We start from the raw sequence: 25,442 nt of genomic DNA, 5'->3' as shown, positions 1-25,442 counted from the left end.
GCCGGAGGTAACTATAAAAAACACAATCATGGCTTTCACCTACCAGAAGAGGAACAACCTCAACCCAATGCCAGCCGCAGGACTTCATACACCACCCTGAAAATAGGTTAACGTTAGCTATGACAACCCAGCCAAAATCACCAAACATACCTGGATGGCGACTAAATGACGACACGGGAAGAAAGGGGCGGTGACTCGTGACGCCACACACTCTAGCCAGCCAGTTTATATACACTCTCCTGCATAGCACTGATAGGACGAAACTCAACGAGGAGACTGACCAACCACATGCAGGCAGGAAGAATTTCATTGGACCTGCCACATAAGGCTGTGTCTGAAGACAGTTGTAGTTCTTGTGTTTTTCTTTTCTTCAGAAACCCACTTTAAGAAAGAAGAGGAACTGTTTTCTGAATGTGTGAGAATTCACACCGGTCCGCCTAAACTGGGTTCAGAGATGATCACAGCTGTGTGTGGGTTAAACCAGTGCGGTCAAACTACCTGAGTTCTCACAGCCAGCGATGACATGCTTCTGAAAACACTAGAGCTCAAAGCCACAACACAAAGAGACTGTCACGCAGGTGTAGAAACACACACGAAGATGAAGATGAAGATGTTTAGGTAGGTTTAGGGTATAGTGTAGGTGTACGTTATTTTAAAGCGTGATGGTTAATCTTTTAGCGCCGGACATTTCAACTCTGAACTGCGATGATACGTACAAACTTCGACGTAATAAAACGTTGCCATATTCACGTTCATCTGTTCCGGAAAAAAGACTAAACACACTTTTAGCGCCACTCACTGGACATTTCACTTTGATGCAACATCGCATTTTACAGCAAATTAAATTCAAAATAGCCTTTAAAGCATCTCTGGATGCACCACAGGAACGTTAATCATTTCAAAATACCTTAAAAACTGTTTTAGAATTCATTTTCTACAATTTAGTCATATATATTGGAAACCTTTTCAGTAACAAAACAATTGTATCACTAATAATGTAATTATTTTATTTCTGGATTTTTATGTCATGCTGGAAACTGCTAAAAGAAAGGAGTGTGTTCACAGTATATGCACTTCTCACACGTTTCACACACACTTAAAGCAACACTTTTGTGTCACTAAACAGGAACTCTAGCAGGATTTCAACACTCATTTGATGAGAACAGAGGAAGTTACCAACCAGAGGAGGAGCTGATGATGTTTAAAGGAAGAGCTGTAACTATATAATGAAGAGGAAGACTGACAGAAACACAAAATGGCTGATAAGTGTGATCTGTGTCTGCTGGGACTGATCATTCTCTCTTCACTTCTCACAGGTAAAGAAATCTGTATTTTCTCTAAAGACATTTAGTGGAATTAGTCTGGAAAGAGTTCATTTGAACATGCTCAGTTTATTCTTGCACACATTCACGTTGTGATCTCAGAGTTGTGTATTGATACACACAGATCATACTGTATTATTCCTGATACTGGACATAGTGTCACTCAAACATCTGATGATGAAGAATTATCTTCATATTAAGAGTGTGTCAGTGATTTGAACAGCTCTCTGATAAAGACTAATAGTTTATTCTGGAGAGTGTGTTGTTTGCTTTAAGTGAGGAAAAATACTATGATTTAAAACTTCTGCTTTTTATGCTGGTATGTTTTGTTTTCATTTATTAATACAGTGAGGAAAATAAGTATTTGAACACCCTGCTATTTTGCAAGTTCTTCCACTTGGAAATCATGGAGGGGTCTGAAATTGTCATCGTAGGTGCATGTCCACTGTGAGAGACATAATCTAAAAAAAAAAATCCAGAAATCACAATATATGATTTTTTAACTATTTATTTGTATGATACAGCTGCAAATAAGTATTTGAACACCTGTCTATCAGCTAGAATTCTGACCCTCAAAGACCTGTTAGTCTGCCTTTAAAATGTCCACCTCCACTCCATTTATTATCCTAAATTAGATGCACCTGTTTGAGGTCGTTAGCTGCATAAAGACACCTGTCCACCCCATACAATCAGTAAGAATCCAACTACTAACATGGCCAAGACCAAAGAGCTGTCCAAAGACACTAGAGACAAAATTGTACACGTCCACAAGGCTGGAAAGGGCTACGGGGAAATTGCCAAGCAGCTTGGTGAAAAAAGGTCCACTGTTGGAGCAATCATTAGAAAATGGAAGAAGCTAAACATGACTGTCAATCTCCCTCGGACTGGGGCTCCATGCAAGATCTCACCTCGTGGGGTCTCAATGATCCTAAGAAAGGTGAGAAATCAGCCCAGAACTACATGGGAGGAGCTGGTCAATGACCTGAAAAGAGCTGGGACCACCGTTTCCAAGGTTACTGTTGGTAATACACTAAGACGTCATGGTTTGAAATCATGCATGGCACGGAAGGTTCCCCTACTTAAACCAGCACATGTCAAGGCCCGTCTTAAGTTTGCCAATGACCATTTGGATGATCCAGAGGAGTCATGGGAGAAAGTAATGTGGTCAGATGAGACCAAAATAGAACTTTTTGGTCATAATTCCACTAAACGTGTTTGGAGGAAGAAGAATGATGAGTACCATCCCAAGAACACCATCCCTACTGTGAAGCATGGGGGTGGTAGCATCATGCTTTGGGGGTGTTTTTCTGCACATGGGACAGGGCGACTGCACTGTATTAAGGAGAGGATGACCGGGGCCATGTATTGCGAGATTTTGGGGAACAACCTCCTTCCCTCAGTTAGAGCATTGAAGATGGATCGAGGCTGGGTCTTCCAACATGACAATGACCCGAAGCACACAGCCAGGATAACCAAGGAGTGGCTCTGTAAGAAGCATATCAAGGTTCTGGCGTGGCCTAGCCAGTCTCCAGACCTAAACCCAATAGAGAATCTTTGGAGGGAGCTCAAACTCCGTGTTTCTCAGCGACAGCCCAGAAACCTGACTGATCTAGAGAAGATCTGTGTGGAGGAGTGGGCCAAAATCCCTCCTGCAGTGTGTGCAAACCTGGTGAAAAACTACAGGAAACGTTTGACCTCTGTAATTGCAAACAAAGGCTACTGTACCAAATATTAACATTGATTTTCTCAGGTGTTCAAATACTTATTTGCAGCTGTATCATACAAATAAATAGTTAAAAAATCATATATTGTGATTTCTGGATTTTTTTTTTAGATTATGTCTCTCACAGTGGACATGCACCTACGATGACAATTTCAGACCCCTCCATGATTTCTAAGTGGGAGAACTTGCAAAATAGCAGGGTGTTCAAATACTTATTTTCCTCACTGTATATATCATAATGATCACTGAGATATACTGTGTTTCAGGAACCAGTGGAGTGGATGATGATGCTCATGTGTTCATCAGTTCTGGTGAAAATGCTCATCTGTCCTGTAATAATGCTCTTTCTAACTGCAAATCAACTACATGGATCTACTATAACAGTCATCCAGCAGCAGTTGAACTGATTACTTTAGGGATAAAGAATAAAGACACAGAGAGACATGAGAGACTGAGTCTGGAGTCTGACTGCTCTCTGAACATCAAGAACGTCACAGAAGAAGATCATGGATTATACACCTGCCGACAATATGTGAATGGACAGAAACAAGGATCTGATGCAGATGTTTCTCTGCATGTTCTTCATGGTAAGTTTATGATTATGTGGTCAATTTAAAATTCTCCCTTTAAACTCAGATGATGATTGAAGAGTCTCTGATTTGTGTCTTGTGTTCAGTTTCAGTGTCTCCATCATCATCATCATCATCATCATCATCATCCTCACAGACTGAGATCAGTCCAGGCCGCTCTGTGACTCTCTCCTGTCAGTTGTATTCATATACTGGATACTCCTGTCATTATTGGGTCAGTTCTGAGGGATTTGAGCTGTTGTGGGTGAATCAGGCTGGTGTTGATCTGAAGACAGACTCCAGATATCAGATATCATCATCATCAGATCAATATCGCTGTTTCATCATCACTCTGACTACAACACTCCTGAATGAAGATGACAACAGAGAGTGGAGATGTCAGCTTACTCAGAGAAATCAAGTCAAGACCTCAGTCAGATACACTGTCAAGTATTCAGGTGAGAAAACAGTGTTAGAAGTAGTGATGTAGTACTCGAGTCCGGTCTCGGACAGAACGATTTCTGCTTTCTCGGACTCGACTCGGACTTGTTCCTTCAAAGACTCGGTCTTGACTCGGACTCGGCATAGGCGGTCTCGTCCCCATCACTAGTCTACTAGAATACATACCACTAGAAAATTTTAAATTGCTCTGCATGTCCTAACTATGATAAAAAAAAAGTCAGGGTGGGCTTAACATGTTGATGACAGAGCAGCACTGTTGAAGCAGTTTAGAAAAATAGGCAGAATATGATGCATGTGGTAGGGATTTTTTTAATGATAGTAAAAGCATAGTCCATATTAAGACGTTAAGACTGCTCCTCTAAACAATTCCCAATCTAGCTTAGTCTGTAGGCCTAACTGTTGATTATTAACTGGGGTGATATTAAATCATGAATATGAAAACTGACATGTTTTTATGGTCTTGGTCTCGACTCCTAAAGACTCGGTCTCGACTCGGACTTGCTTCCTCAAAGACTCGGTCTTGACTCGGACTCTTTACGTTACAAGAAAGCTACTCCGTCCTCGCGTGGACCTACCTCAATTTCTCACACATTTCTCAGTCCCCTTTTAAGTTCAGGCAACTGGAATTGTTCATATTGCCTGAGGAATCCCTTCGCCTGTGGTTAAAAGCTTTACATTTGAAGAAACCATCGAAACGACCGTATGTTTGTTCTTTTCATTTCGTGAACACGACCTATAGAAGACCACCCGATACCAGAAAAGTGGCTGGGCTATGAAGTCTCAATAAAAACCATAATAAAAACTCCAAGGAGAAACAAAATCATTATAGTAACCCCTGTATACAATCTAGTGATCAGGCATAATGGCATGATCATGGCATTTATTTTGTATGATTTACAATTATTTATAGCCATCTACTTATTGCTATCCTGTGCTTTGGTTGCATTCTGATGGCATTATTAATACATTTGACATGCCAAAATACCTCCATATACAGGTGCTGGTCATATAATTAGAATATCATCAAAAAGTTGATTTATTTCAGTAATTCCATTAAAAAAGTGAAACTTGTATATTATATAGACTCATTACATGCAAAGTGAGATATCTCAAGCCTTTATTTGTTATAATTTTGATGATTATGGCTTACAGCTTGTGAAAACCACAAAATCAAAATCTCAGAAAATTAGAATATTACATGAAATCACACAGTAATTACACAGTAATCCCATGGTCATTGAACCAGGTTTTGGCTATTTTGGCAGTGTGGGCCGGTGCAAATCCTGCTGGAAAATGAAGGAAGCATCTCCATAAAGCTTGTCTGCTGAAGGAAGCATGAAGTGCTCTGGAAATGTCCTGGTAGACGGCTGCGTTGAGTGGACAGCACAGTGGACCAACACCAGCCGATGACATGGCTCCCCAAACCAACACAGACTGTGGAAACTTCACACTGGACTTCAAGCATCTTGGATTGTGTGCCTCTCTATTCTTTCTCCAGACTATGGGACCTTGGTTTCCAAATGAGATGCAAAATTTGCTCTCATCAGAAAAGAGGACTTTGGTCCACTGTGCTTTATTAAATCCAGAGTCAACGCAGCCGTCTACCAGGACATTTTCAGAGCACTTCATGCTTCCTTCATTTTCCAGCAGGATTTGCACCTGCCCACACTGCCAAAATAACCAAAACATGGTTCAATGACCATGGGATTACTGTGTAATTACTGTGTGATTTCATGTAATATTCTAATTTTCTGAGATTTTGATTTTGTGGTTTTCACAAGCTGTAAGCCATAATCATCAAAATTATAACAAATAAAGGCTTGAGATATCTCACTTTGCATGTAATGAGTCTATATAATATACAAGTTTCACTTTTTTAACGGAATTACTGAAATAAATCAACTTTTTGATGATATTCTAATTATATGACCAGCACCTGTATATATTAGTCCAGCGTTGGCTCGACCGTGTTTAGGGCGGTGCTGAAGGCGCCGGCGAAGTTTTGGCACTCTGCCAGCTAGACACATGAGTGTTTTCAACCAGGTCCGGTACCCTAACTGAGTGAGGCGGGGCTTTAGTTCTTTGTTGTATTCATCAGCTACGGCATGTGTAACATTTTTTCTGTCAACTCTGCATAATCCTTCGCGATCGATATCGTTATTTAGCCCAGGGAAGCGAGGAAACGGAAGTGCCGCACAAAAAACGGATATTGGACCCATGTTTACTTCCGCGTTCGAAAATAAGGTGAATACACGAGGGAAGAAAAGACGGTTAAGTCCCGCTGCGGCTGGACCACCGCCAAAGCTTCACGCTCTGTCAGTCCCCGTTGCCACGGCTACTGCAGATGTTTACCTCGCAGCCAACGAACCGGTATATCTACCCGCTCGCCTGCGCGCAACCACCGTTCTCACGGCGACCCAGAGAAATCTCAAATGAGCATAATGTCCGGTTGCACGGCTCACGCTGTATGTGTTTCAAATGCACTGAATGTGCCCACGTTTCCGTGTTCACCCCTGCACACAAGCACTATAAATCCCGTGTCTCTCACAGAGCCCACTCTCATAAAGTAGGCAGAAGCCGCTCGAGTGTTAAAAGTAGGTCACGTATCCACCTCACCGTGCCCACACCTACTCACTGCCCGCTCTGTCACACGGCCTCTCACGACCGTTTTTTCTTACATGTTACATGTTACATGTTTCTTACATGATACATGTTTTAAATATAAATCCTGTGCCCGCCCTCGAGCGCTCACACATACTAACGAACATTTCGCCCCCGTCACCGCCCTTGCGCGTCGCGCCTCACACTATATGTTCCCCGTCCAAAGCCACCGGGACACTGTGTGTAAAACGGCCAGCTATCGCTGTGTGCGATCCGCCGTATCTAAGCACCGAGAGCGCGCGCGCTGCACCCGCCCCTCCGTTTCGAGCTCTCGAGCTCGCGATGCGCGGCGATCAGAGCCCGGAGGCCATTCTGCCCCTGGCTGCACACGCAAGAGCGTGGGAAGCTCTTCCAGGCGCATCAGAATGGGTGCTAAGCACAGTAAAACTAGGCTATACTCTGCAGTTCGCTCGCCGCCCCCCGCGCTTTCGGGCGCATACCGAGACGAGAATGAATGGGGAAGTAGCACATCTACTTCGAGCAGAAATAGCCACACTTCTGTGCAAAGGGGCTATAGAACCGGTTCCCCCTTCTATGAGCGAGTCGGGCTTTTACAGACGATATTTCCTCGTTCCCAAGAAGGACGGAGCTCTCAGACCGATTTTGGATCTGAGATATTTGAACAAAGCTCTTATGAGAAGACCGTTCAAAATGCTCACAACCAGGCAGATCCTCGCGCAAATTCGCCCGAGGGACTGGTTTATCTCTCTCGATCTATAGGACGCATACTTTCAGATCCAGATAATACCCCGTCACAGGCCATTCTTGAGATTCGCCTTCGACGGTCAGGTATATCAATACACCGTCCTGCCGTTCGGCCTGTCTTTGGCACCCCGTACATTCACGAAGTGCATGGACATGGCTCTCGCTCCCCTGAGAGGTCAGGGGATGCAAATTTTTAACTATCCGGACGATTGGCTGATTCTAGCACAGTCAGAGGCCGAACTCATCGCCCACAGAACAGTGCTTCTCAGCCACCTGGAAAGCCTGGGGCTCACGGTCAACTGGACCAAGAGCTCATTAGTGCCCAGTCAATCAACCTCTTTCCTGGGCTTGGATCTGGACACTGTGGCAATGACGGCCCGCCTATCGCCACGGCGCGCGCGCTGCGTTCAACGCCTGGCTGCGTCCTTCCAAACGGGCAGCACCGCACCTCTCAAGACATTTCAGAGGATGCTGGGTTGTATGGCTTCAGCTGCAGCAGTGCTTCAGCTGGGTCTATTGCGTATGCGCCCGCTGCAACGCTGGTTGAACGCCCGAGTGCCTCACAGAGCCTGGGCTTCCGGCGGCATTCGAATCAGAGTGACTCAGAGCTGCGTTTCAGCACTGAAGCCCTGGTTAGCGGCCGACTGGTACCAGCGGGGAGTGACAATGGGAGCCGTCTCACACCGCAAAGTTATCTCGACGGACGCTTCCACCTCAGGTTGGGGCGTTCTTTTCGAGGGCAAACCGGTCTTTGGCCTGTGGTCAGACCAAGAGACACGCCTCCACATAAATTGTTTGGAGATGATAGCGGTCGAGAACGCACTCAAGCGCTTTCTCCCATTCATACGGGATCACCATGTGCTAGTCCGCTCGGACAACATGTCCGTGGTGTCCTATGTGAACCGACAGGGCGGTGTCAGGTCCAGGAACCTGTGCAACCTGACAGAACGCCTTCTTGTGTGGGCTCACCGCTCGTTGCGCTCGCTGAGAGCCACGCACGTGCCGGGCCATTTGAATGTTGGCCCAGACAGACTGTCCAGAGACATTATTCCCCCGGGAGAATGGTCCCTGCACCCTCAGACAGTCCAGTTCCTCTGGCGCCTATTCGGCAGAGCGGAGGTCGACCTCTTTGCGTCGAAAGACAACGCTCACTGCCCGATATTTTTCTCAAAGAGAGGACACGCTGTCCCAATCCTGGCCCAGCCTCCCGCTGTACGTTTTCCCTCCGATCTCCCTGTTACCACAGGTCATAGCGAGGATCAGGGAAACGCACCACCCAGTGCTTCTCATAGCCCCGCGTTGGGAGAACCAAGTCTGGTACCCAGAGCTAGTGAGGCTGTCGCACTCACCCCCATGGCCGATCCCGGTGAGAAAGGATCTCCTCTCTCAAGCCGGTGGATCGATCTGGCATCCCCATCCGGAGCGATGGTCTCTGCATGCATGGATAATCAACGGATACACGTTGACCTGCCAGAAGGGGTTGTGAACACGATCACACAGTCTAGAGCTCCCTCCACGAGACGGCTCTATGCATCTAAATGGTCAGTGTTCTCTAAATGGTGCACTACTAAGAGCTTCGATCCACGTACACGTGGGGTCTCGCGAGTGCTCTCCTTCCTACAGGAGCTGTTGGATAAGGGCAGGTCCCCTTCCACGCTCAAAGTGTATGTGGCGGCTATTGCAGCGTTCGCTGAGACGACGCGCAGCTGGGCAATAGGAAGGAACGAGCTTATTATCCGTTTCCTCAGAGGAGCTAGACGGATGAATCCCCCGCGGCCCCCCTCGGTTCCTATCTGGGATCTGTCCTTGGTCCTGGAGGCCCTGAAGGCTTTTCCCTTTGAACCGCTTGAATCCGTGGATCCAAAGTACCTTTCGCTCACAACCGTTTTTCTGATAGCTCTGTCTTCAGTAAAACGCGTGGGGGATCTGCACGTAGGGCTGGACGATTTTGGCTAAAATCATAATCGCAATTAATCAAACAAGTTACCTCGATTACGATTATTAAACGATTATTTAAAAAAAAATTCCTATGTCACTGGCAAGGCTTATACTGTAAATATGTTCACGGTTATTTTTTCTAATGAAAGAGCTGGAGATGTCCCGATACCACTTTTTCACTTCCGATACGATACCGATGCCGCTTTGGCTATTTGCCGATACCGATATCAATCCGATATCTTTAGTTTATTCTTGAACTAATACTACTAATAATATGGAAGCACTTTGCTCAATTAGCCACATAAAAACATCTCACTCAAATGGAGAACAAATACTTCTCCAGTATATAGTCCACAACAACAGCTGATAATGAAAGACTGCCACCCTTTATTCTAAAGGCCTTGAGATATGTTTGGTAATTGTACCTGAATGAATTTAAAATTAATTTGCTATATTTCAGATCAATATATTTGTTTCCTTAAAATTTAAATTAACTTTAACTTCTCATCTGAATTATAAATAATTTATTTCTGTATAAAATAATACTACCATTAAAAACACATTTGATTTTATTTTTTAATCAATGTAGAATGTGTTACTTAAAAATAAAAAAGATTAGTGCTCTGTTTTAGGACAAGAAATGAAAGCCAATGCAATATGATGAATGTCCAAAAGATGAGATCATTTTTGCTTTTTGATAATTTGATTTAAAAAAAAAAATGTACACAGTGTGTGTGTGTGTGATTTTGGTTGGGTGACAGTTGTAGGTTTCAGTTTGACAAGAGTTTACAGTTTGACAAAAGCACAATGTTTTACACAAATATAAGTAGGCTAGGCTAAACACTTTGCAGTTTTAATGATGTCCTGTATGAACAAATTGATGTTGATGTTATAATGACGAATGATGTTTTTGATGTTTTCACTGTTAGATCGCGCCCGTGCCTCTCTCTCTCTCCGACACACACACAGCATTGCAATCTTGACATCGCATCCTGTTCATAATGCTGCGTTCACACCAAACGCGAATAGAGCGTCAAATTCGCGTCTATCGCGTCTAGCTCTACGCTTAAAACATTTTGAATCCATTCGCGCGTCCAAAGCGAATAGGACGCGCGTAAGCGAGCGTTTGAAGCGAAATAGACGCACGTTCAGAGCCAAGGGACGGGGCGGAGTCACGTGACTACACATGCGGTAACATGTTTTAAGGGGAAAGTTAACACACAGTGGGCGGAAATATTAATAGGATTAAAAAAACGGAATAACCGACTTGGTAAAATTACGTCGGTTATAGGCTCTGAATTTCGGTTTCGATTACTTTTCGATTAATCATCCAGCCCTATCTGCACGCGCTATCTGTTAGCCCTGCATGTCTTGAGTTCGGACCAAATGACTCAAAAGTCATTCTGAGACCGAGACATGGTTACATCCCCAAAGCGATTGGAACCCCCTTTAGGGCACAATTCATCTCCCTTTCGGCTCTGCCAGCATCCGATAACGGGGACAGTGATAACCTCCTATGCCCTGTCAGGGCGCTGAGAGTTTACATCACGCGCTCCGCCGCTTTCAGGCGTTCCGAGCAGCTCTTCGTTTCTTTTGGCGGACGCACCAAGGGTCTCGCCGCCTCGAAACAGAGCCTGTCCAGGTGGATAGTGGACGCGATTGCAGCAGCTTACGCCTCCAAACACCTGCAGTGCCCTTTGGGTATCAGAGCCCACTCTACTAGAGGCATGGCCTCTTCGTGGGCCTGGTCCAGCGGAATTTCTATTCACGATATTTGTATGGCAGCGGGTTGGGCCTCCCCATCGACATTCATGAGGTTTTATAACCTGGAAGTTCCTGCCTTGCAGGCTAAACTATTATCAGTATAAGTGGCATGTATGCTCTGCCCAGTCGATTATGCGCAGACTACGTTCACATACTGGTGATATTTCTGGTATGGCACCAAGGGAAGGAGTATTTTGTGCTCAGACCGGCTGTGCCGCTCTGTTCCTTTATTCCCCGTTACGCGCTTGTGTACTGGTGCTGGCCCGCGCCGCTGGCCGCCCGCCCTACACTCTGTCGCGCTGGGATTATTCTCCCAACAAATAGACTGTGAAACCGCTCTATTTCTTTCCCTAATATGTGCTTACGTACTGTGTGGGCCCGCGCTGCCGGCCGCACTATTTACATTGATATGTATAGACCGGCTGTGCCGCTCTATCTATCTACGAAGTGAAGTGCTTTGTACATGTGTTGGCCCGTTTCTCCGACCGGCCACCTGTTTTCAGCGTTGTTTTCCCCGGTCTCCCTGGGATTCATGTGCTGGATGCTCGGCGCGCACGGCGTTGACAAGGGGTTCCCGATGCGTAAGCAACTTACGCAATATGAGAGAACCTCTCGTAAGAGAACGTACTCGGTTACCTAATGTAACCTCGGTTCTCTCTAGAAGAGGGAACGAGTATTGCGTAACCTGCCGTGACGCGCCACGAGCTTTTGCGCTTCAGACTACGAAAACCAGAATTTCAGCCTGTGAGCCCTGCCTATATACACACTGGCCACACCCATCTTGACGGTTAGAGCAGCTGTGCCGCTGAGCAGCCAATAAGCACGCTCATACAGCCTGCCATGGTCTGCCGGCTGCCACACTGCGTTGACAATGAATACAAAATTAAGGATAATTTTTGGCTTCAGATCTCGAAGAAAGAAGACTTTCCCGATGCGTAAGCAACTTACGCAATACTCGTTCCCTCTTCTAGAGAGAACCGAGGTTACATTAGGTAACCGAGTACGTTTTTACTCTTTTTTTTTTTTTTTTTTTACACTTTTTACTCGTGTTTGTAGTTCCTCCTACAAAGTGCAGTGGGTTGTGGGTAATATTAGCTGTTATAGTGAGCATGGATCCACACTTCCAAAATCCACCGGAAATAGTAGACCATCCGGAGACTTCTGGCACACTCTTCAACATACTATGCTTTGGAACACTTATTTTAATCTCACACACTGTTTAGGAAGGATAGTATGGACACTGAGACGCAGGGCGAGGCTGTGTTTACGTCCACTGTTTATGCTCATCCCTCGCTAATGTTGCACGAGTGTCCACTACTGGTGAACTCTTGAAATGAGTTTGAATGAAATGGTCTAAGCCCTTGATCACTTGGAATCCAATATGGAGCTGATTATAAATTATACATTCGTTTTACACACCATTATATAGGCCTGTGTGTGTGCTTGGGCTGTTGGAGAGAATATTTTTTTTTTTTTAAATAAATAAAAGTCTAATATATTATATAGAGTTGTGTGGTGTGACATGCTTCATGTCGCAATGCATGCTGGGAGCCATGAGTTTTATACTATGGGTGGCTCCCAGCATGCATTGCGGCATGAAGCATGTCACCATTGTCGATGGCTTTTGTCTTTGTATATAATTGTCCCCATTCATCCTTTTCACCAGGCACAGATCATTCAACTACAAACACACAAGGTACATAATCACAGTGTTTTGTCTTTGTCTATAATTGTCCCCAATCTGCCCTGTCCGTCTCTGACTCTGTGCTCGATCTCTTCTTCAGTCATAGTGATTTCTGTCGCTGCAGTCGCTGTTCTCCTTCTTGCTCTTCTCTGGCTGATCTGCAGAAAAAGAGCTGGTGAGTTTTCAGATTTACTCCTTTACAACAATTAAAAACAGTTCAGATGAGCAAACAAACACATCATGTTCAGACTGTAAGTATCATAGAAACATGTGGATTATATGAAATTCTCAAACAGAAGTTTATTCCTGCTGAGAAATCCTGTAATGTCAATATCACAGAGTTATCAAGTCAACAATCATTTTTATTATTCATTTTAATGCTTCAACAACATTTTTTTTGTTGAAAATCTTAATGCTTAACATTGTGTTTGATCAAAAATAGTCATATTTCATGAGGCACTTGTTTTCAGATAATAAAAGAGGGACTGGTGACTCTGCGGTGAGTTCAGTAATGCAGTGATTTAGATCTGATTACTGTCTTTAAAGCTCAATAAAGTGTCATTCATGCAGTTTAACTGTTTGTTCTGAAGGTCAAAGATGAGAATGACCATAAAGGGACGCATGAGACGATCAACATGTCCATTCCTCCCGCTGCAAGAGCCAATGTGAGTCCACTAAATCACCAAACATTACGCTCACTGTCTGTTCAATAATGTGATTTAAAAGCTTTTGTGTTATTCTACATATTATAGTGAGAGATATGTCTGGTCTGTGTGTTAAACTTGACTCTCTGCACGTTTGCATTGATGTTTAGGAGCAGACAGATGATGTGACTTATTCTGAGGTCACTTCTTCCAATACAAAGCCAGTAAAATCACTCAATGTGAGTAGATACCAGCACATGAGTTTGACTCTCAGATAAATGAAGCTCATGCTCTAATAATAATAATGATAATCGCTGGGGTTCAAACATTGATGGACAGAATATGTGCTGTTCTTTCAGGATCATGATGATACAGTGACTTATGCTGCCATCAGAGGAAGAGAAGATTAACCGCAGGATAAACTTTACGCCTCTGTGAACAAGAACAAGACCTTCACACATAAACATTAATGATACAGATCATGAGCTCATCATATCAGGAGCAGACGGGAAGATTTCATCTCTCTGGGGTTTGGAGGAATTATATATTTGTGTGTGAACGAGCAGATATTTGTTGAATGTCCTGTGAATATGAATGAGATTTATTGTGAATCATCATCTGGTCAGAGCACAGAATCTCATCTATATCATCACAGCTACAGTAAAGTTAGAGACTGAAGCCCTGATGTGTTTTCATACAGGCCAGACTCAATCTAGTGGCTCTCAAGCCTCTTCCATGACTGGAGTCTGTTTATCTGCTGGATTTCTGTCTGAAAACCTTCATCTTCATGCAGAAGCTCATGCTGAAATGATCCTCTTGCTTGTCACAAAATTAAATGTCAGTTATTTCTTTCTTTTTTTCACATGTGACAAAAAGCATGAAAAATCATGAGTTAAAAAGTTGTCTCTTCCATTCCTGTAAAAACAGACGTAACTAAACTTGCTCTTGGCTTTGTTGCCTTTGGCTTGCTCAGTTGGGGATATTTGGGGATATTTAATTTAATTAATCAATCAACGATACTATTGATCAGCATTACCAAACGTGGATGTTCCACTAGAAACAAACATTGATGTATTGTTTTAATTTAATACTGTGAAGCTGCTTTGATACAACCTATGTTGTGAAAAGCGCTATATAAATAAACTTGACTTGACTCTTGTTGGAAAGTTTCAAAGTTAGAATTCACGTTTTAAATGAATACTTGTGTGAAGGTAAAAGAGTGGCAAAATTTGAGAGCTTGTAGATTTGAATTTGAGAACAAAATATTCATATTTGTAAGCTGAAATTTACCCTTGTAGTTCTGATGTGAAAGTCTGAATGTTTCGATTCAGAAGAAGGCCTTAGGTTTCCATGATTTGGTTGGATGTTGCTTCTCAGCTCTGAAAGGTACAGTGCTGGAAGTTGAGAGGGAAAAAGCTGGGATCGTTCCTGATCTCTGACCCCATGCCTAAGTCGGATATAAGCTACAGCAATCAGCTTCACTAAACCACTGAAAGTGCTCTTTTAACACGGACATTTAAAAGGACAGAAGGATGGATTTTCTGCTTCAAGTGATAGGACTAGCTGAGTGAACTTATATTTATATTGTCTTGATGTCTGTGTCGTTTCTATAAATATTCAGATATAAGTGGCCAAAAAAGCCATTTTAAAGTAGTTAAAACATCCGACTGGTAAAATTGTGTGTGCTTTCCTCTATTTTAAAACCCACCAGCCGCCACTGGAAAACAGAAGTACGTTTAGTAGTAACTACAAAGCTATTATATTTGAGGAAAAAAATATTACTGATTTTCAATAAAAAAATAAATAAAGACAAAAAAAGACTGACCTTGGACGTTCTTAATGATAACAGCACTAAACACTAGACAAGAGAGTCCAATACCACCCTCTGAGCTACAAGGAAACGCTGAACATTTGGACACCATGGCCGTTTCTCAATATGCGTTCTTGTCTGTATTTGTGTTCTTGTGGACTTGTGAAACGTCATCAGTCGCTGCCCAAGTACTGTTCCCATTCAAAGTTCACATCTAGCCAAGTCCAGTTCAAATCCCCGGATGTGTTCTTGATCCGCCCCTTTTACCGAGGATGCATCGAGAGGTGACTTGTGCGGACTTGAGACAGCCAGGTATCCCAGAATGCATGTCGCACCAACCAGCAAGCGTCAATAGCAGAGGAGAAAACCCGCGTAATATCAAAATACTACTGTTATTGTGTCACAAAATGTAATTTTAAGAGTGTTTCAGGCGAGAATGTAGTTGTTTAAAGCTCAAATCTGTAGTTTATTTATAAAGATAGCACCTATTTGAAAAATGCCTCTGACGTTTTCGGAGTTGTGAGATCCAGGCGAACACCGGGCGTTCAACGCTAATTAACCCCGACTGGAACAGCTTTTCCTCGGCTAGTCCTTCTGATGTTTGCCGCTGGCTCTGTCTCTAGTCTATTGGTTAAACATGAGATACAATTCGTCTTTTGTATAAGTCGATCTTTGGTCTCATTAATCTATAGTTTGTTCCATGGCAAATCGTTTTGGCAAAGTGAAGTTTCACAACTTTATATATTTAGGCTATTTAACTTTAACTTTGTAGCCTATTAGAGAACTGACTTGTTTGACTGAATTGTTTGCTTTATTTCTCATTGTAGCTTCTTATAACTTTTCGGCTACTTATACTTTTATACTGGATATTATTGATCATTAAAATTGACATTTAACAAAAAGAGACAGGGTTGTGTAATTTTATTTTAAATATTTTTAAATATAAATTATTTTTTATATTTATTTTAGTACATTCTCGTCACTGTATGTACATGTATAATAAAATAAAATGACACAACCCTGTCTCTGTTTGTTAAATGTCAGTTTTAATGATCAATATGTTTCATATTTTTAAAATGAAAACAAAAAAAGCAGGGTTATGTTATATATTTCGTGTTGTTATAAATATATGGAGTGATAATCAATGTATGCGTTTGCCTGAACCACATTTATGTGGCCATTAATATGTTAAAGATTTTTTTAAATGAAAAGAGGCAGAGTGGTGTTTTATAACATATTTCGTTTTATTGTTGCCTAAAATATACGTTACATGAAGAGATGACCGTCCGGGGTAGCCAGAGCGAGCTGGGTGACGCGATCAAGAACGCTGCTGTTCCATTTGCAGAATAACCAGACTTGCGTCCTCTCGTCCTCGGGAGTTCGTTCTCCTGAGTCGAACTTGGCAAGTCCGAACTACCAAGGACGCAAGTCTGAAGTTTGCGTACTTGGTATTGAGAAACGGCTCATGTTTCACAGTCTCTAGACACTTCCTCAATGTGGAATTGACTCTCTTCTGCAGCCTGTCTCTAGTGGCCAGACGATGAATTGCAGTTTAAGGGCCAATCTCATTTCTCTGTCTTACCCCTTCCCCTTCCCCTTCCCCTTTGTCTTCCCCTCGATACCGAGTGAAGGGGGGTAGGGGGAAGAACGTTTCTCTAAGAAATGAGACACCACTCGATTACCGTTTACGTCATCTTCCCTTTCCGCTAGCTGGCTGCTACGTCAACAGAGGCAATACGCGTTGACATAAACAAACGAAGATGCCATCGTCTCGGGTTGTGATATCGATTGCCTGGTCTCTCTTTATCTTTGCACGCTTGTGTGCCATCAGTCAAAGACATTGTTTCATTGTATTTAACGGCGGCGCCGGCGACACCATAGCTAAGCAAAACATTAGCAAACGGCAAATAGCGCATAGCTGCTAGCTAGTGGTTAACTAGTGATTCAAAACAAAAACATTACAATTAAAACCGCTTGAACATTTTATTAAAAGTATCATAAAACACGAGTGTCATTAAACTCCTGAAAATACTTACATTTGTGCGACTCACTTCTGAGAAATTCCTACCCCTCTCTGTCAAGTGTGGTCCTCCGCAAACTTCGTTTCAAGGGCTATGTAGCCCTACGCCTTGGCCCTAGCCCTTAATCAAAATGAGAATTGGGACACCACTTCCCCTCACATGAACGCGCAAAACCGAGGGGAAGGGGTAAGAGTAAGGGGTAAGACAGAGAAATGAGACACAGCCTAAGTTACTCCTGTATCAGCTTCACAAGAGAGACCTGAAGGTGATTTCTATCAGGATGACTCTGAACCAGACGATGTGGAAATAGACGATTCAGAACAGGACTATGTCTTGGTCAATATTGCAGAAAACAGGAGTATGTTTGGCAGTAACTGCTATTTCAAGAAAAAAAGAATATTACTGATTTTATTTATTTTTTTTAAATAAAGAAAAATAAAAAAAATAGGGGGGACCTAAAATGATAACAGCACTAAACACTAGACAAGAGAGTCCATTACCACACTCTGAGCTACAAGGAAACGCTGAACATTTCGACACCATGTTTCACTTCCTCAAATCTGCTTCACAGCTTTATCAGCGCTTTAACCTGTTCTGAGAACAGAGCTATTCTCTGAACGTGTTCAAATCATCCTGCAAAATCACCATCATCTGGAAATCACACTGAATGCTGCACTTGAAGTCCATTTCAGAGTCTTGCATATCTGAGCTTTCTCTATTCTCCTGAGTAACTCTCTCAGTTAAATGATCTATAAGAGATCGCTTGAGGTTTTGCATATGTGATTCCTATTTCTCTTTATTTCGCAGATTTTAAACACACATAAACACTAACATTTTACATGAAGCATTGGCTTTATCACATTTGCTGTCGATGAATAAATGATGTTACTGCCATGATGGTGTTGTTCCAGCATCTACCAGCAGAGGGTTGATGAGATTATTCAGTCAATTCCTGACCCAATCCCAGATGGAAACAGTGATCAGGCACTCTTTTAAAAAGACACATTTCCGGCTATACTTTTGGACTCTGCTCATATATATATATATATATATATATATATATATATATATATATATATATATATATATATATATATACACACATATATATCATAAAAAGGTGCTTGTATCTAGTGTTGTTTTTGGCGGCCTGTTTTAATTTTAGTTTTAGTCTAGTCTTTGTGTCAAGCTGTCGTTTTAGTTTTTATTAGTTTTAGTCACGTTCATACTCTTTTTAGTCTAGTCAAGTTTTAGTCGACGAAAACTGATGACATTTTAGTCTAGTTTTAGTCGACGAAATTTGTATTTTAGTCTCTATTTAGTAATGCAATTTTATTTAACCCAGTCAATATAGTATTTCAAACAAGGTTATCTTATTATATTTAGGGCTGTGATGGTGGCAGTTTGTTGGTAATGGACCAACTACCAGCGGTGGTTGGGGGGTTGTTTAAAAAAATAAAAAATAAAAACTCGTTTTTTATTTCCACACAAAAGACGCGTGATAGCCTACCACAATGAGCTTTGAGAGGGATGTGGGACACGAGCAGGCAGAGGTGGACAAAGTACACAACTTCCTTATTTGAGTGAAAGTACAGATACTACTGGTCAAATATTACTCCGTTACAAGTAAAAGTTGTAAAGACCGATTTTTACTTAAGTAAAAGTACAGAAGTACTCGTTTTTAAAAGTACTTAAGTATCAAAAGTAAAAAGTAAATGTCAATGCATTGTTTTATTATTGTTGCATTGTTGAATGCAATACTTACAGTACCTTATGCCTCTGAATCTATGCCTGCCTACCCTCATATCAATATCACATTTATTTCTAGAACACAGTTCCAGTAGTGGGATTGAATATGAGATTGAATAAGTGCACTCAATAACGTCTACAATGGTTTCGGACACCCAAATGTCTGTTCCCTCAAATAGTGCCCTTGGCTTAGTTTTTTGGCTTTGACGTCAACCCGACTTTCATTTTCAACCAAAATCTAACGTCTGTCCGACGTCGGGTTCTGACGTAAATCTGACGTTCATATCCAAACCAAAATCATCCCCCGACTGACGTTACTAATTTCTACTCAAGGGCCTTGACAGAAATGTAGTGGAGTAAAAAGTATGATATTTGTCTTTCAAATGTAGTGAAGTTAAAGTAAAAAGTTTCCAGAAAAGATGATACTCAAGTAAAGTACAGATACTCAAAAAGTGTACTTAAGTACAGTACTCAAGTAAATGTACTTTGTTACTGTCCACCTCTGCGAGCAGGGAATAGTCCATCGATCTCTTTTTTGATATCTTCATGTTTGCTTGATGTAAAATGGTCTGAAGAGCGATTTGTATCCTCCACAAGGGCGAGATGTTTAGGCTATGTTTGAGATTGCGATGCCAGAGAAAGTGAAACTAAAAATCACCCACGCGTGTGAAACGCGCTTTACAACTAAACTTGACGCGCCCTATGTCTATAACAAGCACAAACTGTAGAATTTGACATGCAAGTACAAATGTAGGCTATCTGTCCTATAGCGTTTTTCTACTTTACCACAGTAAAGAATACGAATATAATAGGCCTAATTAAAAGCGAACCAATGAAGAAACGTTTATAATCCCCTTAGAACCCCGCCGACATTTGTATATGGGGCCCATGTGGGTTTGAAATAGGCTGAAAAATGGGCTCTGTATGGGATTGTCCGCGGGTTCCATAATGGCCCCATACCAACTGCCCACATGGATTTCATATAGGATGGCACTTGGTACTAGGTGGGACCCAAGTGGGCAAAATGCACAAGACCCATCTCTGTCCCAGCTTTAACCCAGTAGACATTTGTATATGGGGCCCACGTGGGTTTGAAATAGGCTTAAAAATGGGCTCTGTATGGGATTGTCCGCGGGTTCCATAATGGCCCCATGCTAATTGCCCAGATAGATTTCATGTAGGATTGCACTTGGTACTAGGTGGGGCCCAAGTGGGCAAAATGCACAAGACCCATCTCTGGGTGAGACGTGAGTGAAGATTTGGGAAAAGAAACAAGAGATTCCATGCAGGGATGAGTCACGATTTTTGAATATTCGATTTATTTAATTATATAATATCGAATAGGTTGTGCGATTATTCTTTAAAATAAGCTCTATGTTTTCGGTGCTGATGCGGTGGTGACGCGTTCATATAACCAGAGGGTGATGCTGCCAATAACGCACATAACAGCTGTCACAAATAACCGGCAAAAGTAATGATTATGAATGTGTCAAATATATCAATGAGACATTTTAATGGAATAACTAATGGAATAATATCGTTAAATTCGCTGATAATCATGTGACCAGATCGCAAACCAGCATTTAAAGCCGACAAAGCTATGGGTTCATGCCATAGACAGAATATAAACGGGTTCACGCACAACTCTCTCATTCGTCGTGGTGTTATAACATTTTGTCTCGTCTCGTTTTGGTCAACGAAAATGAAGAGACATTTTAGCATAGTTTTTATTTTGTAAACCACATTTTGTCTCGTTTTTATTCGTCAACAATATTGCATTATACATTTATTTTAGTCATCGTCACATGACCAGCATTTACGTTGCGTCTCGTCTCCGTCAGGTGATAAAGGTTCGTTGACGACAATATTTCGTCATAATTTTCGTTGACGAAAGCAACACTACTTTTATCCAGACTGTTTAATGTACAAGGGCAGCGTGAATGTTCTTCCACAGCTCAGGAACACTATCAACAAAACTGTAGCTGCAAAAATCATAAACATTATTTGTTTTAATCACACACTCAAACACAATACAACAATGTGTGCGGTAAAGTGTCTTGTTTAATTTTTCACATCTTCTGAAACAGATCTTCACACAAACCAGGAAATGACATCATGGCCTAAATGTGCTTGAATTATGTAAGATTCTGTTTCATAGATGATTTCAGTTTATTGACAATAAGAAGAAAGAGAAATCATTAGCAATAAGAATAAGTTTAGTCATGTTTGATGATTGATTAATCTCTCACTGAACTCTACACAAGCTCTGTTCTGCTAGTTTCCCTGTAGCTCTGATTACAAGATCTGCCTTCATACGACTGATTCTCTCGCTCTCTCTTTCTCCTTTATTGCTCTCTCTTCCTCCTTTATTGCTCTCCCTTTCTCCTTTATTGCTCTCCCTTTCTCCTTTATTGCTCTCTCTTTCTCCTTTATTGCTCTCTCTTTCTCCTTTACTGCTCTCTCTTTCTCCTCTATTGCTCTCTCTTTCTCCTCTATTGCTCTCTCTTTCTCCTTTATTGCTCTCTCTTTCTCCTTTACTGCTCTCTCTTTCTCCTCTATTGCTCTCTCTTTCTCCTCTATTGCTCTCTCTTTCTCCTTTATTGCTCTCTCTTTCTCCTTTATTGCTCTCTCTCTCCTTTATTGCTCTCTCTTTCTCCTTTATTGCTCTCTCTTTCTCCTCTTTTGCTCTCTCTTTCTCCTTTATTGCTCTCTTTCTCCTTTATTGCTCTCTCTTTCTCCATTATTGCTCTCTTTCTCCATTATTGCTCTCTCTTCCTCCTTTGTTGCTCTCTCTTTCTCCTCTATTGCTCTCTCTCTTTCTCCTGTATTGCTCTCTCTTTCTCCTCTATTGCTCTCTTTCTCCATTATTGCTCTCTCTTTCTCCTTTATTGCTCTCTCTTTCTCCTCTATTGCTCTCTTTCTCCTGTATTGCTCTCTCTTCCTCCTTTGTTGCTCTCTCTTTCTCCTCTATTGCTCTCTCTCTTTCTCCATTATTGCTCTCTCTTTCTTCATTATTGCTCTCTCTTTCTCCTTTATTGCTCTCTCTTTCTCCTTTATTGTTCTCTCTTTCTCCTCTATTGCTCTCTCTTTCTCCTTTATTGCTCTCTCTTTCTCCTCTATTGCTCTCTCTTTCTCCTTTATTGCTCTCTCTTTCTCCTCAGTATTCACCACCGTCAGAAGTTGATCATAATCTGCTCTGTATAGATGAGCAATGGCTTCATTCAGCACTTCTCATTGCGAGTCCTCTATTAAACTCCAGTATATTTTCTGCCATTCGGATTGAGTGACCGGTTTGTGCTTCTGTTTAAACTGCTTCACTTTCTCATACAGTTTCTGCTTCTGAATCTCCTGAATGTGTTTCTTTGATTCATCAAACATGTCATTTGTAAAGTGTCCACCATCTTCTCTATTTTCCTCATCAGATCTTTGACTTGTAGGTATCCAGCAGACTTATTGTCCAGACAGAAGAACCTGTTTCCACAACTCTCTACAAGTTATTTAAGATCTAAATCACTTTCCAGTAGAAACTGCTCAATGGTTTTCTTTTCTTTCTTTAACTGTTTTAAAGGATTAAAGTGTATTTTTCCATCTGTTCTCCAAATACTTCTTTCTCCACTGTGCTTTTCTCCTCCTCAGTGAATGTACCCACTTTAATCACGATAATAAAAGCATGTGGTCCAGGAGAGGAGTATGTTATGCATTTCACTACTTCAGTTTTAACCTCCTCATTATTGAGTTCAGTATCATAAAGTCCAGGAGTGTTGATCACTGAGATCTCTTTACCAAACCTCACTGTAGTTTCTGACTGACGGCGTTTCGTCACAGAGTTTAAACTGGTTAAAGATTTAAACAGGTTTACTATTAATAAAAATCAGCTTATCTCTACAGAAGATCGCCACTCGACCTATAATAAGTTAGGAGCCAGGGCCGGCGTGTGCACTTCTGCCGCTCTAGGCGAAAAACAATTGTGCCCCCCCTAGGGCTGGTCCGAATACAATTTTTTGAGCTTCGAAGCTTCGGTAGTAATGAACATCGAATATATGAAGCTTCAGGGAGAGGGGGCTGAACATATTCTTCTCTCTAATAAAGGCAGGAATCTCTATATGTCTGTCTGTCTGTCTGTTTGCATTTTGATTATTTCGAGAACCGTTCATCCAATCGACTTCACAAGGGAGTGCAGTGTCGCATTTGGTGCATTATAGATGGACACGCGAGACGCGACAAGTTCAGAATTTATAAACTTTTAGTAGCCTAGCCTATATAGAACAGCGCGAGCGGGAAGCGGCGCGCCTCACGCGGGCAGGGCTTATTTGCTTATTTATTAAACGCACACACACAGGTCTGTTAACTTAAGCAAGGCTACTTTTAAGGTAGTCTAATATTTTTCTGACTAAAAAATTACTGACACAGTAAAGGGTAGATTTAAATAAAGAAAAACGAAATTTAAATAAAGAAAAACAAAATTTAAATAAAGAAAAAACGAAATTTAAATAAAGAAAAACGCAATTTAAATAAAGAAAAAGCGAAATTTAAATAAAGAAAAAACGAAATTTGAAAAACGAAATTTAAATAAAGAAAAAACGAAATTTAAATAAAGAAGAACGAAATTTAAATAAAGAAAAACTAAATTAAGTTAAATTAAAAACGAGATTAATTTAGATTGATAATAACGGGTAAAAAGGCTATTACATTTTGTTTCTGTTATTCTATTTTCCACAATGTCAAAGCAACACAGCTTAACCCAAAACACAAGCTCAGGCTGTCCACACACACTCCGCTGTTCTGCTCTAGCCAGAGAATACTCCCGTTGTATGAACACTTTAGGCCAAGAGGAAGCAAATATATTAGTTTGGGTTCCTTCAACTGTCCATCCTATTAAAATGGCTATAGGTAAAAAAAATTAAAAAAAAAAAAAAAAAAAGAGTAGGCCTATTGTATTTCACCAGATTTTATAATGTTAAACATATTCAAGCGTGAATGAGAACCCTTTCGAGAGGGATGCCAGGTGTGCAACATTTTTTTTTAATAGAAATTCCGGTAAGCTGTGCTAGCGGTCTCTTGGTTCTGTGGTGGACTTGACGGCGTGTCATCCTTGCAAATACTCCCTGGATCAATATATTTTAACAACGAACCCCTCTGTTGTTGGTGTGCTTTCTCCTTCAAAAGTCTCGATTCATGAACGGGGCGGCAGCTCAGCAAATCATATAGCCTATTTTGTGAATTGTTCTTTCCCGGTTGGCTCACATTTTGCCGCCCTTACAAAAGTGCCGCTCTAGGCAATTGCCTAGTTCGCCTATATGGACGCGCCGGCCCTGTTAGGAGCACATACCTTATGAGTGCGATCTCCGGGAACCAAATCAGATTTTAAACCAAACCAAACCAAACCAAGGCAGACAACACGCATGCTTGGAAGCTGAGGGCTCGTCCAGTCTATCGGGAGGACAATGTGCGCGCCGGAGGTAACTATGAAAAACATAATCATGGCTTTCACCCACCAGAAGAGGAACAACCTCAACCCAATGCCAGCCGCAGGACTTCATACACCACCCTGAAAATAGGTTAACGTTAGCTATGACAACCCAGCCAACATCACCAAACATACCTGGATGGCGACTAAATGACGACACGGGAAGAAAGGGGCGGTGACTCGTGACGCCACACACTCTAGCCAGCCAGTTTATATACACTCTACTGCATAGCACTGATAGGACGAAACTCAATGAGTAGACTGACCAACCACATGCAGGCAGGAAGAATTTCATTGGACCTGCCACATAAGGCTGTGTCTGAAGACAGTTGTAGTTCTTGTGTTTCTCTTTTCTTCAGAAACCCACTTTAAGAAAGAAGAGGAACTGTTTTCTGAATGTGTGAGAATTCACACCGGTCCGCCTAAACTGGGTTCAGAGATGATCACAGTTGTGTGTGGGTTAAACCAGTGCGGTCAAACTACCTGAGTTCTCACAGCCAGCGATGACATGCTTCTGAAAACACTAGAGTTCAAAGCCACAACACAAAGAGACTGTCACGCAGATGTAGAAACACACACGAAGATGAATATGAATATGCATATTTTAATAGGTTTAGGTAGGTTGTCACGGTTGGCAAACCGTGGTCATTTTGTGTGTGTATGTTTTTGTGCTGATTGTCATCACCTAGACTGATCAACTGATTACTACCTCATCAGCACCGGCACACCTGTTATTTATTTAGATCTATCTATATAAGCATTGTCTCTTGTTTTGTTAACTGCCGGATCATTGTCACTGTTACCTGTCTCTGCTTCATGTCTTTGTTACCTGTTATCCTGGATTTCTGTTTTGGATTTATTTGTGTAAATAAATCTACATTTGTTACTTGCATTTGCATCCTCATCTATACGTGACATAGATT

General features: G+C 41.8%; 1 protein-coding gene across 1 annotated transcript; it reads left to right on the top strand.

The window, feature by feature from the left end:
* The first annotated feature begins 1,210 nt into the window (after window positions 1-1,210).
* On the top strand, window positions 1,211-15,380 carry LOC311078728 (uncharacterized protein). The gene is made up of 9 exons (XM_084107709.1): window positions 1,211-1,316; window positions 3,312-3,632; window positions 3,722-4,072; window positions 12,811-12,840; window positions 12,929-13,003; window positions 13,299-13,327; window positions 13,419-13,493; window positions 13,643-13,711; window positions 13,832-15,380. Exons 1-9 carry the CDS (start codon window positions 1,256-1,258, stop codon window positions 13,880-13,882), a joined length of 1,062 nt encoding a protein of 353 aa, XP_083963835.1. The 5' UTR covers window positions 1,211-1,255; the 3' UTR covers window positions 13,883-15,380.
* The last annotated feature ends 10,062 nt before the right edge of the window (window positions 15,381-25,442 follow it).

This window comes from Abramis brama, assembly GCF_963993115.1.
Source record: "Abramis brama genome assembly, chromosome: 1".
Taxonomy (NCBI): Eukaryota; Metazoa; Chordata; class Actinopteri; order Cypriniformes; family Leuciscidae; genus Abramis; species Abramis brama.
The sequence above is the reverse complement of the archived record's forward strand: the minus strand, read 5'-3'. Positions and strand labels throughout refer to the sequence as shown.